The sequence below is a fragment of the Pantherophis guttatus genome, chromosome 12 (genome assembly GCF_059756535.1).
Source record: "Pantherophis guttatus breed Tessera chromosome 12, ASM5975653v1, whole genome shotgun sequence".
Taxonomy (NCBI): Eukaryota; Metazoa; Chordata; class Lepidosauria; order Squamata; family Colubridae; genus Pantherophis; species Pantherophis guttatus.
The window spans coordinates 4,765,837-4,784,251 of record NC_142074.1 but is presented as its reverse complement, the minus strand read 5'-3'; the positions used below and the strand labels follow the sequence as shown (position 1 = coordinate 4,784,251).

General features: G+C 45.3%; 1 protein-coding gene across 2 annotated transcripts in view; it reads left to right on the top strand.

Annotated features, from left to right (window-relative positions):
- The window catches only part of LOC117675994 (uncharacterized), a 43,056-nt gene extending 25,087 nt beyond the window's left edge, over window positions 1-17,969 (top strand). Inside the window, exons 10-15 of one of the 2 annotated variants that reach the window (XM_034435100.3) lie at window positions 1,519-1,684; window positions 4,458-4,515; window positions 7,299-7,354; window positions 12,611-12,779; window positions 14,534-14,692; window positions 16,671-17,969. In XM_034435100.3, coding sequence (XP_034290991.2) covers window positions 1,519-1,684; window positions 4,458-4,515; window positions 7,299-7,354; window positions 12,611-12,779; window positions 14,534-14,692; window positions 16,671-16,803 — 741 coding nt within the window. In that variant the 3' untranslated portion in view covers window positions 16,804-17,969. Of the gene's footprint in view, window positions 1-1,518; window positions 1,685-4,457; window positions 4,516-7,298; window positions 7,355-12,610; window positions 12,780-14,533; window positions 14,693-16,634 lie in introns of both variants that reach the window. The other variant, XM_034435099.3, reaches the window with a different exon arrangement.
- The last annotated feature ends 446 nt before the right edge of the window (window positions 17,970-18,415 follow it).

Sequence of the window (18,415 nt, the reverse complement as noted above, 5' to 3'; positions counted from 1 at the left end):
TGTGAACGAAGTTGTTCCCTGCAAATTGCTTCAGTCAGCATTCCTCCTTAAATAGGCTAAGGGAGTGGCCAATTAGCCCCAAGCCTTACTCTCGAGGAGACCTCCTCCTGAGGAGCCACTCCTGCCTTTTGGTAGCTCTGCGTGCTCGTGCATCGAGAAGAGGCTCCTCCTTTTCGTCCTCTTCACTTAAGGGAGCTTCTGGAGGTTCTGAAGGCCCTGGCTGAATCCCCGCCTCTGGCACCACATCTTCTCCAGCCTCCTCATTGTCCGACTCGAGTGCCAGCTGCACAGGCTGCTGGCGCAGCACCACACCAGCCTCCTCGCTGTCGGAATCAGCTACTAGCTGCACAGGCCGCTGACGGGCCACAACAACTAGACGTACAAAATGTGTATGTATACTACATGTGTTGCACTAGAACTACAACACAGAGAATACCCCAGTCACTCAGAGAGACGTTCCCTGAGGATGGGCTCCAGCACAAGCCTGAAAGCTTGGAAGAATAAACCTTTGGCCCCGATGAGCAACTCAGATTGGATCTTGCACACCTGAGTGCTGTGAAAGGTCTCATCATTCTTATTTTAGTCCTGAAATGTTTCTGCTTCTTGAGATGTTCTGGTAAAAAGAGGCAAACATTTGTAGCTCAGGGTTGAAATGAAGGGTGCTTCCTGCTCTCTGAGCTTGGCTGTTTTCTTGCATGAAAAAATGCACGAAGAAACACTTCTTCATGATCCAAACTAAGAAACATCATCAGTGAAGAGGCAGTCTTCAATCTGAGGGCTATATATACAGGTAGTCCTTGACTTACAACAGTTTGTTTAGTGACTGTTCGAAGTTACAACAGCACTGAAAAAAATGACTTATGACTGTTTTTCACACTTACGACCCTTGCAGCATCCCCATGGTCGTGTGATCAAAATTTAGATGCTTGGTAACTGACTCATACTTATGATGGTTACTGTGTTCCGGGGTCACGTGATCCCCTTTTACGACCTTCTAACAAGCAAAGTCAATGGGGAAGCCAGATTCATTTAACAATTGGCTTACTAACTTATCAACTGCAGTGATTCACTTAACAACTGTGCCAAGAAAGGTCGTAAAATGGGGTAAAACTCACTTAACAAATGTTTCGCTTAGCAACAGAAATTTTGGGCTGAATTGTGGTCGTAGGTCGGGGACTACCTGGCTTCAAAAACTTTCACTCTGCAGCAATGAAATCTGAGCTCTGAAATAAATTAGGCAAACGAATGAACGGATAAGTACCTACACAGGAGATTTGAAACGTTGGAAGTCGTCCTCAGTGTCCACCGGCGTTAGGCATTCCAACTGTCCTTCAGGGTTGATTTGACTTGGTTGGGTTTCTTTTGAAGTTCAGCTGAATTCAACACGCAGGATCTCGTTCTCCCGTTCTTCTGCATTCCCATGGTATTGGGCACTTCCTGTTTTGGGACTTGCTTTGACTATGTTTCTTTTTTTCGTAAAACCTAACCTGTTTATTCTTCTGTGCCCTCTTTTGACAGGTACTTGGAGACCATGGGAGCAAAACTCAGCCTGCTCAGCCCCCTCAGCAGCAGCCATTTGTGCCCCCGGCAGGCCCACCTCCAGCATTAAGTGGGCCTCCCCCCCACTTTCTCCATCCTCCGCCGCCACCAGTTGCCTCTGTCCCACCGCCTCTCCATCCTCCAGGTAGGTGTCCTGCTAGTACAGAGCCTTGATAGTACAGTGGTCTACGCACCCTGTTATTGACACAGCTGCCTGTAATTTCTGCTGGTTCGAATCTCTGCAAGGCTCAAGGTTGACTCAGCCTTCCATCCTTTCTAAGGTAGGTTAAATGAGGACCCAGTTTGTGGGGGCAATAAGCTAACTTTGTATAAATATTCAAAAGGATGAAGGCTATTGCTTAATGCACTGTAAGCCGCCCTGAGTCTCCGGAGAAGGGCGGCATATAAATCAAAGCAAAAAAAAAAAAAGATACTAAAGCCAGCGCTAGGACACACAACCATCTTGGTCTCTAAGTATGACAAGTTGAGCCAGAAGTCTGCTCTGGGAGACATTTGCAGGAGAATTGCCTTGGGGTTAAAACCGGAGATGCTCTTGCTTTTAAATTGCATGAGGAGAAGAATGATTTACTCCTTAGCAGAACTCTGTTTCTGCAGAGAAGATTGGAAAGAGGCCAGTCCAGAACAGGGCACTGTGCAATAGGCAGCCTTGCCAATGGATTGCTTCAGTGGTGGGCTCCAACTGATTTAACAATCGGTTCGTCCTAAAGACCAGCTGGGCACGGCTGGGCACAGTCATGTGACTGAGTGGGCATGGCCAACTCAATGTCACTCATGGCAAGAAGGGGTGGCACAGGCCGGCCGAAGTGGCAGTGGCCGGAGCCTTCAGTTTACCTTTGTGCAGCAACAGAACGGTAATTCTCCGATGCCTCATCTCTTGCTGGGTCTCGCTGCCCAACAGGCAAGGTTTTTAAAAAGATTTTTGCAGCAGGAAACAGTAAAAGACCGGCAGCTGGAGGATTCTTGCACCAGCAAAGAGGTGGCGGCTGCAGGCTTCTTGGGGGGGGCGGGAGGACACGGCGGGGCTCGGCCATCTTTTAGGCCATGCTCTGGGCTGCTGCCTGCTCGATCTCCGCTCCGCCTTGGATCCCACATCCAGCCCACAACAAGGGGACATACCGCTTCCAGGCCAGCCCAGCTGGTGGATGGGCGAGCAGGCGGCCCTCGGGAGCTTTCCCTGGCTAACTCACATCTCTAATATTACCTGGTGGTCTCCCACCCAAGGACAAAGGTCAGGTCCTCCTTAGTCTGTCTGAGATTATCTAAAGAAATAAGGAACATTTCTCTTAACAGCGTAAGGCACATCCACACGTAAGCATCAGAATGGCTTTTTCAAAATGTTCCCATTTGATTTAGATTCACACATACATATCTTTGTGATCCTTATCCTAGTTAGTTTTAAACTGGGTTTTAAATGTGACATGTAGTTCTTCTGTACGCATGTACGTGTATAGTGTGTAGGATAACCATCCTTAGTTTCCTGGAAGTTTGTATTTATTTATTTATTTATAATTTAATTTCTATACCGCCCTTCTCCCGAAGGACTCAGGGCAGTGTACAGCCAATTAAAAACACAAAGTACAAACAACAGTTTTAAAATAGTTAAAAGTATTAAACAATTTCAGCCCGAATTTAAAACCCAAAATCTAAAACACCCAATTTAAAATCATTGACATAGATAGCCCTGCCTGGCGGAACAGCAGGGTCTTAAGAGCACAGCAAAACACCCGGAGGTCGGAGATCTTGCGTATTTCCAGGGGCAGTTCATTCCACAGGGCTGGGGCCCCCACAGAGAAGGCCCTCCCCCTGGGTGTCGCCAGCTGACATAACTTGGCCGATGGCACCCTGAGGAGTCCCTCCCTGTGGGAGCGAACTGGCCGGTGGGAGGCTACTGGTGGCAGAAGTCGGTCTCGAAGGAACCCAGGTCTAGGAAAGAGGAAGTAAAGACTCTTTCCTAGAAAAGCATGGGAGAACAATTTGTCCCAGTCTGAGCTACTCAGGATCTGGAGATCCTGAATCAGCAATGCTGGGAGTCAGTGGATTGGAGCCAATGACAGATCGAGCTATTCCTGCTTTTTTAAGGCATGACCTTTTGCCATTTGAGACAGCCAAGCCCTTCTAGAATCTGTACAGGTGGTCCTTGACTTGCAACAGTTCCTTTAGTGATTGTTTGAAGTTACAATGGCATTGAAAAAGTGACAGTTTTTCAGACTTACAACCGTTGTAACATCGCCATGGTCATGTGATCAAAATTCAGATGCTTGGCAACTGACTCATATTTATGACAGTTGCAATGTCCCAGAGGTCACCTTTTGCGACCTTCTCACAGGCAAAGGCAATAGGAAAGTCAAATTCACTTAACAACCATATTACTAACTTAACAACTGCAGTGATTCACTTAACAACTGTGGCAAGGAAGGTCGTGAAATAGGGCAAAACTCACTTAACAAGTGTCTCACTTAGCAACAGAAATTTTGGGATCAATTTATGGTCATAGGTCGAGGACTAGGTGTTCATGGTCCTAGCTAATTCTTCTCTGAAGCCACCAAAATGAAGTTGTTCTTCAGATGTTCCTGACTTACCATGATTAGATCATCCTGACTGATTTTACGTGGTTCCATCAAGTGCTGCATGTGACATCCCACCGAGGCCCCAACCCCTGGCAACCAGATCCACATGGCCTGCTTCTCTCAGGTGTATCCCAGTTATTGTTACCAGTTGACAGAACTGGAGGAAGGTGCAGTGTGGTGACTTGTGGCATCTGGACAGGGGGGTGTTAAGAAATTCAATTACTGGAATAAGATGGGCCTTTTTTTCAGTGGTCCCCAAAGAGAAAGTGCTTGTCATACAATGGCCATCATGTCTTCTAATGATTATGACTCGTTTTTTATTATTAACAGGGCTGTTTCCGCCTCCTCTTGCTCCTCCACCCGCTCTCTTGATTCCAACTCTGGATGGGTAAGTGGAAATTCGATGGGCACTGTTGCTGCTGGTTCATGCCATTCGCTCAGCTTATGAATCTGGATACAGGTAGTCCTCGACTTACAACAGTTCATTTAGTGACCCTTCAAAGTTACAATGGTGACTTATCACCATTTTTCACACTTTGCAGCACCCCCATGGTCATGTGATCAAAATTCAGTTGCTTGGCAACCAACTCATATTTATGACCGTTGCAGTGTCCCAGGGTCACGTGATCCCCTTTTGTGAACTTCTGACAACCAAAGTCAATGGAGAAGCCAGTTTCACTTAACAACCGAGTTACTAACTTGTCAACTGCAGTGATTCACTTAACAAGTGTGGCAAGAAATGTCGTACAGTGGGGCAAAGGTCACTCAAATTCTCACTTAACAAAATAAACTTTGGGCTCAATTGTGGTTGTAAGTCGAGGACTACCTGTATTCCTAAAACTTTTGCATCTCTAACCTTTTACTGGATGAAACTGCATCATCATAGGACAAAACATTTTCAACTAAGGTACCTCAAATGGGCTAAACTTGCAGAATGCTCCAATGTCCAAGTTCTATGACTCCTGAGGAATTGAAACGTGGCAATTTTTATCAAACATTTTATGACATAAAAATGATCATAAAGCAGTTTATGGCATAATACCAAATGCCGTAAAACATTTCCTGTGTTCTGCTGCCCACATTTGACTGTGCTGTACAGTCTGACCTGGGCTACTTTCAAGGCAGAGACATCTCTGAACATCTCCCTGAATTTTTAAGAACTTTTCCAGATCCTTTCGGAGCTCTGCCATGATTGAAGACATTGAGGAATCTGGGAAGGAAATCTCTCTGAAATGATGATCTGGCAGCTCACAAGTCGTCTAGTTCACTCTTAACATCAAGTGTCTGCAATTAGGCATTTTATAGAATCCTTAGGAAATCTATAGGGGCATCAAAGTAATATTAATAATATTTCACACATATCCTAGGTCCAGGATGGCAAACCTGTGGCACGTGGAGCCATATCTGTGGGCACGCAAGCGTTGCTCCAGCTCAGCTCCAGCATGCGTACGCGCACAAGACAGCTGATTTTTGGGTCTTCTGGGCCCACTGGAAGTCAAGAAATGGGCCATTTCTGGCCTCTGAAAGGCCTCCAGGAGGCTGTTTTCATCCTCCCTAGGCACCAAAAAAGCCTCTGGAGCCTGGGGAGGACAAAAAAACGGGCCTACCAGGCTCATTGGTAACCTTTTTGCCGTCACGTGCCGAAAGCGGGGGGAGCGCGGGGGGGTCGCATGCGCATGCAAAAGCGGGGGTGCTGGGGGCATTGAATTATGGGTGTCAGCATGCATGTGCGCGACCACCCGGGGCTCTCCCTGCTTTTGGCACGCGATGGCAAAAAGGTTAGCCATCACTTGTCCTAGGTATTTCAGTATATAGCATATTAAAACAACACAGACATTTCATGCTGGCTGGAGAATTCTGGGAGTTGAAGTCCACATGTCTTAAAAGTTGCCAAGGTTGAGAAATACTGATCTGGTTGTATATATTGTACGATCCTTGAACTGATCGTTGGCATCCATCACTGATAAGCAGCAAACGCAAGAGGTCCCTGAGATTAAGAGCCAGGATTTTCTGAATCAATGGAATCAATGAATCGATGCAAACATGTCGTGATCACTGGCGTAGATGGCTTTATAAGGGAATTCCGGGAATTTTCAGTAGACTCTCATAAGTGAGAGGACACTTTTGCTTTCAGGGAAAACGTTCAGCAGTTACAGTGACTGAGAGGCAATCACAGGAGCGAAGGCATTCTGCCTTTCTGCTTTGCTTGAAAGCTTCACACAGGCAACTTGGTAGTGAAGACCAGGATTCTGCGAATGAGATTTCTCCTCTGGCTTGATCTGGCCGGGTTTCTATTTGTTCTTCAGGACACATAGTCCTCATCTTACAATTCATTTAGTGCTCAACTGCACTGAAGAAAAGTGACTTATGACCATTTTTCACACCTATGACTGTTGCAGCATTCCCGTAATCGTGTCATCAAAATTCAGACGCTTGTTAATTGGCATGTATTTGTGACGGTTGCTCTGTCCCAGGGTCACGTGATCCTCTTTTGCGACCTTCTGACAAGCAAAGTCCATGGGGAAACCAGATTCACTTAACAACCATGCTACTAACTTAACAATTGCAGTGATTTACTTAACAAGCATGGCAAGAAAGGTCGTAAAATGGAGCAATGGATTTTTCAACTTGCTTAGCAATGGAAATGTTGAGCTCAGTTGTGGTCGTAAGTCGAGGACTACCTATATTTGAATTGCTTAGTGCTTCTCACCAGCGTGCTGATTCCAGTGGATAGATTAACCAAGATATGTTTGATTAGGCAGTGGATAAAGAATACAGCACTTGCAATACCACTTAGACTTATATGCCACTTCATAGAGCTTTATAGCCCTCTCTAAGCGGTTTACAGAGTCAGCCTATTGCCCCCAACAATCTGGCTCCTCATTTTAGTGACCTCGGAAAGATGGAAGGCTGAGTCAACCTTGAGCCGGTGGGAATCGAACTGCGGAACTGCTGGCAGCAGTCAGTCAGCAGAAGTAGCCTGCAGTAGTGCATTCTAACCAGTGCGACACGGCAGCTCCTATAAGGAAGGAGTGGGTTGTTTACAGAGATAATCCAATGAGGAAGTGGGATTATCCTTTCCCTTCGTGATTTTATTTTTCAGCCTGAATGAATGATGGGGATTAGATGTCACTAACCCTTCTTGTCTGTTCTCTCCCTCTCTCCTCAAAGCCAGCCTGCCAGCTACAGCAACCGGCAGCCGCCTCCCTTTGGCTACAACTCCACAGGTGAGCCCCTCCGAGCTCTTGCAGCAGATAGGCGGAGTGGATTGTTGTTTTGCACAGCCCACATTGGGTCCCAAGGATTGGCCAGTTCAGCTCTTGCGGGTCAGCTCTGGACTCTTCTGTGATTGTCCTACGTTGGCTGATCATCTCCACCAAACTGGAGTTACTAGAACATCCTGCAATGCTACAGAATTCTGGCCTTTTGCTCCTCTTTCTTCTCTCAGGGCGCCATTTGGATACCACTGTTAAACTGGAGTTTTGTAACGATATTTTTTATGTCTGCAATTATCTCTTCCTTTCACATGTCAATGAATTCGTTTGCAAGGATTTTTGCCTTTCCGCATATGCCTTATTCTTGCGACCTGAAAAAGACCCCATCCCAAATTGTATTCCAATGGATCACCATTTACTTTTCACTGTCCCCCGTTTTATTGTTAGGCAAGTGGACCTTTATCGGGAATGTGTGGAAATACACACACCTCTTCATTCAGGCTAAAACCGTTGTTTCTTTTCCAGCAGAAAAAGAGAAACTTCTGTGCAAAACAATTGCAAGTTATACATAGTTCTGTGCATTTCTGTATGATTAATTTTCTGAATTGAGGACTCGCCTGTAAGGGAAAAGTTACCACCAGGATTCCATACTATGTCAAATAATATCTTCTCTATCGTATCATCTCCTGTAAGTCTCAATTTTCCAAAGGGGTATCTTGACATCATGCTGAGATCTTCTTGGCCTTCATCCTGAAGGACTTAACTGGGGATCAGTGATATGGTGACCTTAGGAAATATTTATTACAGTGTTCAGTGAGCTCCGTATAGTATAGCTGAACTCTTGCCAAGGATACAACGGCAAAGGCTCCAGGAAAGAAAATTCTTAACATTTACCATAGCGGGGTCTGTCATTAAACAGGATTTGTGGCAAAAGGAGACACTGAGACATATTTTAGCAGCTTTTCAACTTTGAGGATGCCAAATATTTTAATGCTTGAGGTTGTAAATATCCCCTTCATTTAAAACTAGCATCAGGCCTGTGGGAAGATAGAAAATGCCCATTCTTCCATTCCTCTTTTGTTCTGAAGGAATTTGATTAATGGACAGCCTGTTTGCTCGAAAACAACTTCCAAATCTCCTTTTAACTGCAACTGGCCCCACTCAATCCCTCTGCCTGGTTCTCAGTGCCATAATTTAAGAAGGATTCGGTTGAAATGGAACAGCTGCAGAGAAGGACTTGGAGACATCAAGGGATTGAAGTCTCCTGAGAAGAGATTGAAGGACCAGGTCATGTTAATAGGAAAAAAAACAGAGGGTATATAATATTCTTCTCCATTATGCTTTAGTTCAGGTCTCAGAATAATGGTTACAGGAACACAAATTCTGATTATAAATTATAAGAAGGTCCCATCTTGCTTGAATTTAAACCTCTGCCTGGCTAGGAAAGCCCTGTCTGCTTTCAACTCCCAATTTGCTTAACGAGGGATGAGGCACAAGCGAGAGGTGTCTTCGGATAAGCAAGCTCCTTCAGTTGTTTCAGTGATTAAGGTTTAAAGGGAGCTCAGTCTTCAGGCTTCTAGCGCAGGGATGCCAACCTTGGCAACTTTTAAGACTTGTGGACTTTGACTCCCAGAATTCCTCAGGGCAGTGGGCAGTGTCTTGCCCACTTCAGACACTTCTGAAGTGGGCAAGAAGATTCTTCCCTCTTGATGCTTTGCAGAAGGCATTTCAAAACAACAGAGTTGGAAGGGACCTTGGAGGTCTTCTAGTCCAACCCCCTTCTTCAGTGATGGTGGATGCTGCCCTTCTGTTCTGCTTGGTGTGAACCAGGTAGCAGCAAAGTGAGATTAGTCTCAGAGCGTTCTGGGTTTAAGAGTGCAAATTGATGGAAAGAGGTTGATTGATTAGCTTAGAAAGCATTTATAGCCACCTATCCAGTACATGACAATCCTAGGCAGCTCACAACATTCCATAAAATCAGAATAAATATAACCATTATATAACCTATATCAGCACTACAGCCTCCCATCAATTCTATACGTTTCATTTGCCAGATTCATTTCCCTGCTAGCCCGATGCCTGTGCAAAGAGCTAGGTTTTCATGGCCCTCCTGAAGGGCCATACGAGTCTGTTGCACGAAGAGCTCAGCCACAGTTGCTTGGCTTTATAATTGATGTCTATAAGCAAACTACATGAAGGGGTTCAGAACTAGGTATCATCCGCACAGCACCAAAGCTCCTCTTTAAGCTCATTTTTATTAGCCTTTGATTCAGATCCCCAGAGGCTCTGGACCAACAGATGTGTTGAGTAGGACTATAGGTAGTCCTTGATTTACAACCATTCATTTAGTGGCCATTCAAAGTTACAGCGGCACTGAAAAAAGCAAATTATGAGCATTTCTCACACCTATGACTGTTTCATCATCCCCATGGTCACGTGATCAAAATTTGGATGTTTGGTGAGTGGCTCATATTTATGACAGTGTCCTGGAATCACAACCTTCTGACAACCTATATCAATGCGGAAGCCAGATTCACTCAATACTAACTTGCAACTGCAATGGTTCGTTTAACAACCGTGGCAAGAAAGGTCGTGAAATTTATTTATTCATTCATTCATTCATTCATTTTGTATGCCGCCCCTCTCCAAAGACTGAGTTAGGTTGGCCATGCATGGGGTCATCGTCATAATTTTCTGGAGGAGGAAAGCAATCTGTGACATGCCTATACAGTGCAGGATGAAAAATGCAGCTCACAATGCATTTAAAATCATTATAAAAAAACATTTAAAAATTAAAAACATTAAAACCCATTCACACCATTCATGGCCGGATCTCACCAGATCGCAACAGCGAGATCAACGGCCCCAGGCCTGCTGGAAAAGCCAGGTCCTCACCGCTTTTCGGAAGGCCAATAGGGTGGGGATGGTCCGGATCCCAGGAGGTAACTGGTTCCAGAAAGCTGGGGCAGCCACAGAGAAGGCCCTCCCCCCACGGGCCCACCAGCCGACATTGTTTAGCTGACGAGACCCGGAGGAGACCAACTCTGTGGGATCTTACCGGTCGTTGGGAGTTATGCGGTAGAAATGAGGCAAAACTCACTTAACAACTGTTTTGCTTTGCAACAGAAATCTGGGGCTCGGTTGTGGCCATATGACGTAGTGAATCCTAGCAGCGTGGATACGGTGATTACTTCAGCCGTATGAATGAGTGGCTGTCTGCCAACCTGACTAAGTGGGTCAGGCACTTTAAATACAGAAAGGAGCCCTATGAAACCCCAGTTGGTTATTTTTAACCTCCTTCCTTGAGAAAACAGAATCTGGCATCTCGAATCTAGAAAGGCTTCTTTCTCCAGAAAAGAGAATCAGTGGTTTTTTCCCCCAGTTGGGATTATCCTTGGGGACTGCCTGATGCTACAGCTGTGCAGGCTCTTGCTGCTGAGAGAACACCTTCTTGTCCTGCCCTCAGGTGCTGTGGAGAACAGGTGGACCCCCTCTCCTTTGTGGCCGCCCCTCATGTATTAGAAGACGGCTATCGTGTCTCCCCTGGTCCTTCTCTTTCTTAGACTTTACATCGTTGTTCACCTACAGGCAGAATCTTGCCAGACTAAAGCAACTATCTGCATAAATATGAATACAAGTAGTCCTTGGCTTATGACCACAACTGAGCCCAAAATTTACGTTGCTAAGTGAAACATTTGTTAAGTGAATTTTGCTCCATTGCATCACTGCAGTTATTAACTTAGTAACACGGTTGTTAAGCGAACTTTTGCTTGTCAGAAGGTTGCAAAAAGTGATCACGTGACCCCCCCCCGGGACACTGCAACCTTCATAAATATGAGTTGCCAAACATCCCAATTTTGATCATGTGACCATGGGGATGCGACAATGGTTGTAAGTGTGAAAAACAGTCAAAAGTCACATTTTTTCAGTGCCGTTGCAACTTTGAACAGTCACTAGATGAACTAGATGAACTGTTGTAAATCAAGGACTACCTGTATAGTCCGTGAGGCCATCTTGATCCTCTTCCTCCCTTCCAGACATTCCAGCTCCTTGGCCTTCTGGGGGGGGGGCAGCCCCTCCCTCCTGGGACACCAGACTACATTCCACCACATCAGAACAGGAGTGGGGAGGTTGTCCAGTGTTCAAGGTGATTTCTGAGTTAGGTTGGCCATGCATGGGGTCATCATCATAATTTTCTGGAGGAGGAAAGCAATCTGTGACATGCCTATACAGTGCAGGATGAAAAATGGAAGGATACATTCAACGTATTTGTCAGGAATCAGGTCACCCTTGCTCATATTCATCTTCCTGTCCCCGTATTTTGTGGAAAGGTGCTTTCAAACATAAGGAGCAGGATTAGCCCTTCTCTGTATCAGGGGTCTCCAAACTTGGCACCTTTAAGACTTGTGGACTTCAAGACTTTTGTATGATGATGTGTTTTAAAAAAATAAAAAAAAAATGTGTTCAAAAAAAAAAAAGACTTGTGGACTTCAACTCCCAGAATTCCCCAGCCAGTCAATCCTACTTCTTCCTCAAGTCTTAAAATTGCCACGTTTGGACACACACACACACACTATATTGGGGTGTCAAATTCAATTTCACTGAGAGCCACATCAGGGTTGTGGTTGACCTTGTGTGGGTGTGGCCAGCTGGGTGGGCGTGGCCAGCTTGACCCCACTCCCCAAACTGCTGGCATGTTTCCTCTTTGCATTGGGTAGACCAGGCTGAAGTGACGTGGGCTGGCCCCTTACATTTTCCAGGATGGCCCTGCAGGCCAGATCCAACCACATCGCGGGCAGGATCCAGCCCACGGACTTTGAGTTTGACACCCCTGCTCCAAGGGTGAAATTCAGCAGGTTCTGACAGGTTCTGGAGAACTGGCAGCAGAAATTTTGAGCAGTTCGGAGAACCGGCAAATACCACCTCTGGCTGGCCCCAGAGCGGGGTGGGAATGGAGATTTTGCAATATCCTTTCTCTGCTGCACTCACCAAGCCACGCCCACCAAGCCACACCACGCCCACAGAGCCGGTAGTAAAAAAAAAATTGGATTTCACCACTGCCCTGCTCTATATGCACAGACCCTCTTCTTCCCTAATTGAGTTTGAGCTGAACAAACTTGCAGTGTGTTAGTGCACTGATAAAATTTCTCTTTCCTAATAAACCTGATATTATTTCTAGCTCCGTCATGCAAGCGATGACGTAGCTGATGTCCTCTCCTCTATGAGTGTCCACTCCAGCTGATGCAAAGCTCTGCTGTTTCTCTCTAGATTCAGGTTTCATCACCTACCCGCCCATTTCGACTTCCCACACTCCCTGGGTGACCACAGTTGACAAGGCCTCCAGTGCTTCCGACAGCAGCCACTGGGAATACGCGGGCTCAAGGAGAGAGAGGGACCGAGAGCGGGACCGGACCCCCACCACAAGCGAATATAGCAAGTGAGTGTGGCTTCTACCGCAATATTTATCATGGTACAGCTACATAATTCAAGTCTGAAACTGAAGCCAGAATCACAACGTAATCACTACAATAATATACAAGTAGTCCTCGACATACGACCCCAATTGAGCTGAAAATTTATGTTGTTAAGCAAGACAGTTGGTAAGTGAGACTTACCTCATTTTATGACCTTTCTTGCCATGGTTGTTAGCATGGTTGCTAATGAATCTGGCTTCCCCATTGACTTTGCTTGTCAGATGGTTGCAAAAGGGGATCACGTGGCTTTGGAGCACTGCAACCGTCATAAATATGAACCCGTTGCCAAGCGGCTGGCTTTCAATCACATGACCGTGGAGATGCTGCAGTGGTCGTAAGTGTGAAAAACAGTCATAAGTCATTTTTTCAAACCTGTTGTAACTTTGAATGGTCACTAAATGAATGGTTGTAACTCGAGGACTACCTGCATTCATTGTTTTCTTTCTGTCCTATCTTTTTTTTCTGGTCAACAATCGGCTTGTGGAAGATCTTGGCTTGTATTTCAGATAAAAACATGAGCCTTTCATGTTACAAGACAAAGGGTGAACTAAAGAGCTGAGAAGTTAGATTCCATAGCTGCTAAGAGATAAGCTTAGTTTAATTGCCCGAAATAACTCAGCTTTTCTTGGCAGCGAAGTCAAGTTATTTTGACACATTAGTGTTAAATCCACAAAATATCACAAACGGAAATTTTAAGAACAAACCACAGCAAGAAGAAATGAATAACCAGGTTGAGACTACCTGAGGCCATAATGATAAGCTTTCAGTTTGTTTTCAGCTTTTAAAAGAATTTATTTGGGTTTAAAAGTAGAAACGGAAGAGGAAGCTTTTGGGAGACAAGCTGCTCACACATCCCCTTCCTTAGACCTCCCAGATGGTTTGCTGGGATTAGCATTTTAAAAATTGGGATGCCTATTGTTTGATTCTCCAATTCGGAGTGTGAAATTCCTGTCTCCCCCAGCCAGTTCCTGTACTGTATAGGCATGTCAGATTGTTGTGCTCCTTCAAAAAATTAAGATGTTCACCCCACGCATCGCCACCCTAAATCAGAAATCGGCTTGAACACTGAATAACCTCCCCACTCCTGTTCTGATGTGGTGGAATGTAGTCTGGAGTCCCAGGAGGGAGGAGCTGCCCCCCCCCCAGAGGGCCAAGGGGCAGCGGAGCTTGGAATGTCTGGTAGGCAGGAAAAGGATCAAGATGGCCTCTTGATTCATGGAGTATATCCATATTTATGCAGAGAGTTGCTTTAGTCTGGCAAGATTTTGTCTGTAAGCAAACAACGAAGTAAAGTCTAACAAAGAGAAGGACCAGGGGTGACATGATAGCAGTCTTCCAATATTTGAGGGGCTACCACAAAGAAGAGGGGGTCAAGCTGTTCTCCAAAGCACCTGAGGGCAGGACAAGAAGCAATGGATGGAAACCTATCAAGGAGAGAAGCAACCTAGAACGAAGGAGAAACTTCCTGACAGTGAGAACAATTAATCGGTGGAACTGCTTGCCACCAGAAGTTGTAGTTGCTCCATCACTTGAGGTTTTAAAGAAAAGATTGGACAGCCATTTATCTGAAATGGTAGAGGGTCTCCTGCTTGAACAGGTGTTGGACTAGAAGACCTCCAAGGTCCCTTCCAACTCTGTTGTTCTGTTACTCAGAAGTAGTCCATGCGTTGCTCTTGGTTTTTGAGCCTGACACCCATACTTCGTTCTTCTCTCCTAGTGACGATGAGAGGTACCGTTATTATAGCCGGGAACGCAGTTACGATTTTGAGCGTGACTACCGCAGGAGTAGAGATCGCAGTCGTGAACGAGAAGATCGTCACCGGGAAAGGAGGCACAGAGACAAAGAAGAGAGCAGCAAACATAAATCATCACGGCGGTAAGTCACTGCCTGCTCCTATTTTTGGTTCAGGCCAAATGCTTTTAAATGTAGTGATAATAGAGGTAGTCCTTGACTTACAACCACAATTGAGCCCAAAATTTCTGTTGTTAAGTAAGACATTTGTTAAGTGAGTTTTGCCCCATTTAATGGCTTTTTTTGCCACAGCTGTTAAGTGAATAAAAGGAGAAATTTTCTGACCGTGAAAGCAATCAACCAATGGAACAGACTTGGCCTTCAGAAGTTGTGGGAGCTTCATCGCTGGAAGCCTTCCAGAAGAGACTGGACTGCCATCTGTTAAAAATGGTGTAGGGTCTCCTGCTTGGGTGGGGGGGTTGGACTAAATGACCTACAAGGTCCCTTCCAACTCTGTTAATCTATCTGCATGAATCACTGCAGTTGATAAGTTAGCAACCCGATTGTTGAGTGAACCTGGCTTCCCCATTGACTTTGCTTATGACGGTTGTTGCTTACGCTGCAACCGTCGTAAATATGAACCAGTTGCCAAGCATCTGAATTTTGATCACATGATCACGGGGATGCTGCAAAGGTCATAATGGTGAAAAACGGTGACAACTCATTTTTTTCAGCGACGTTGTAACTTTGAACGGTCACTAAATGAACTGGTGTACGTTGAGGACTACCTATAGTAGCGCTGAACTGTATTCCAAACTAAGTTTGAGTTAGTGAAAACAAATCTCTACCTTGCCTGCTCTAGTTAAAAGCTTCTGGTCAGTTAAAGACTGTTCCCATATTGTGGCTCTCTTTCAGCTAGACTTGGAGAAAATTCTTCAAAAGTCTGGAGTCTCCACCAGAGGGAACCTCTTGGCCAGCATTGCCATGGGGGGGGGGAGCTGAAGAGGGCAGAGGGAGGACAGGAGGGAGGGCCATTGCCAAGGCAAGACTTAGATAAGAGAGTCTTGTGCCCTGGTCAAGGAAGTTATTTAGAGACTGTCTCCATCAAGTTCTGCCTGGTTCACCTGAAGATAAAGGGAAGGAGGAGGGAGCTACTAGAACTTTACAATGAAGATAGCCCTGATCTACAGGTAGTCCTTGATTTTGTGACCAGTCATTTAGAGACCGGATGGACCTACCTGGGGGTTACCTATGACCCAGGTTCAAAATTCCGATGGTCGGGGTCACCAGGTCACACTTACACCTGTTTGCAGTGTCTCAAGATCACATGACAGGGTTTTATGACTGCCATTCACTTCCGGTTTTTGGCAAAACTGCCATAGCAAGCCATTGGTTCACCTAACGACCACCTATTAAGATTTGCTTAACGACTTGAGTGATTTGCTTAAATTTTATGCAAAAAAAGGTAAAATCGCATTTTATGACAATCTTAACTTGCAACCATGATAATCAGGCTCCCTTATGGGCTCAAGGACTCCCTCTCTATAATTTTAGTTTCTTAGGCTGGTCTGCCTTGTAGGGTTGACAGTATCACTGGCTGGAAGAACGTCTGTGCTAAAGCAGGTAATGAATTAGTGACCCTCACAGTGAAAATGTAGAACATAGAATCATAGGGCTGGAAGGGACCTCAGAGGTCTTCTAGTCCAACCCCCTGCTAAAGGCAGGAAATCTTATACCATCTCATTATACCAAGTGTTATCTTTCTAGGTTAGGGCTTAAAAAACTCAACATCAACAACCCACATGAATGAAGGCAACATATCCCAGGATAATGTTGCAGGATCCAATCTGGGTCAGTCACCGGGACCAGAGATGTAGTCTTCTGAGCTTTCAGACTCGTGCTGGAGCCCATCCTCTGGGAACTTCTCTCTCTCACCAGAATTTGGTGAGAACATTCAGGTGAGAGAGAAGTTCCCTGAGGATGGGCTCCAGCACGAATCTGAAAGCTCGGAAGACTAAACCTCTTGTCCTGGTGACTGACCCAGATTGGATCCTTTATCAACCATTTTGTTGCATTTGTTCATCAGAGCTTACGCTGTGCTTCTTTCCCGGTCCTCCATCAGCAAGCAGCATGAGAGCGAAGAAGGGGAAAGCCACCGTCGACACAAGCACAAAAAGAACAAGCGCAACAAAGAGGAGAAGGAGGCAAGTGAAGATGGACTTGCAGAAGGAAACGAACAGGACGCCAAGGAGTAGCGAACCTGGACTCCACCAAGCAAGGCTGGTGCCTCTCCAGCCAACATTTCCATTTTGGGTGATCTTCTTCGTGGGCTTCATGTCTGAGACGACAGAGGTGCCCAAACATGAACACAGATTGGGTTGCCAACATGGAAACTGTAGGACTTTGAGGAGAGGACCCAATCCAGCACCTCTGGCCTTGAGTGGTTCTATAGGCAGGCCAACTCCATTGTGTCAGATCCTATGGCTTCTGATGGGAGTCCGTTTCAGCAGGATTTAAAGACTAGGACAATATTGGGCAATTATTACTGTTTCCGTTTTTAAAAAGAAGCAGGACATGGAACTGTTTTGGTACAAGAAGAAACCAGTGTTAGGTCATCCTCCAAGCCAGGCAATCTGGCTCCTATAAGCTAGTCCCATTTCTCCTTTGCCCCTTAATTGTAGCTTTGAACTTTGGACTTCATTCAAGGAAAGCTTGGTGGGAAACCACAAGTCAGCCACTGGAACAGTTCTGGCCCATGAAATGTCCAGTTTCTCTGAGAAGGCCATTTCTACCTAGGCCTCTGGAGTCTTCCAGATCAGAGAGTTTTATTATGACCAGGTTGAGTGGGCTTCGTGGTGAACTTTAATAGGGCCACCTTTTCAAAGTCGGCCTTAAGTAGTTTGACACAAGCTACTTACTTATCCAAAGCCTCTCTTTTTTACCTAAACGAAGTTAAAAATTGGCAATTTATCTCTAAGTCTCAGAGTCACTTTTCACAACTCTTAAAACACTAAATGTAGACATAGGATTTGTGGTTTCCTTTGGAAAAGAATACGTGAGAAGGTACTCTTAAGGCCATCGCTCTTTTACGCACATCCCATCCTTGCATTATCTTCCACCCGTGGGAAACGTTTAAAAACGCTTCCTAAAAATCATTTCAAATTTATACTTTTTTTGTATTGTAGTTATGCGAGTTTGAGTGTTTATATGAAACTAACAACCTTGGACATGTGAGCCAGTATACCCATTGTATTTTGATTTGTATGCTATGATGGTGCTGTGAATGGGTCGATAACAGAAAATACGTAGGAAAGAAAACTTTTTTTGGGGGGGGGGGAATGTGATTAGTTTCTGTGTGGTCATGGCATCTAGGACTCGGTGAAAGCAGCACTTAATACTAAATTTTACACTGCAAACTTAATTCACAGAAGCTTTCTTGCTGTTTTGTTTGTCATATGGAAGTAGTGTGTTCTTAAGTCTCTCGGATGATACAGGCCAACAGTGTCTTCAGGAGGACAAAATATGGCCCACGAGTTCACATTTCACTTCTAGACCAGTGTTTTTCATCCGTGGCAACTTGAAGATCAATCAGAATAGAATAGAGCTGAAAGGGATCTTTGAGGTCTTCTAGTCCAACCCCCTGCTCAAGCAGACTACCTACACATTTTGAGACAAGTGGCTGTCCAGTCCCTTCCTTTCTCTGTGGGGGATCCCACCCTCTGGAATCAGTTGCCCCCGGAGATAAGGAGAATCCATGACCTCAATGCCTTCCGTCGTTCCCTTAAAACCCATCTTTTTCAGCAAGCCGGGTTGGCTTAAGAAGAAATTTTTAAATTCTTTTAATCAGTCTGTGATTTCTTAACTTTC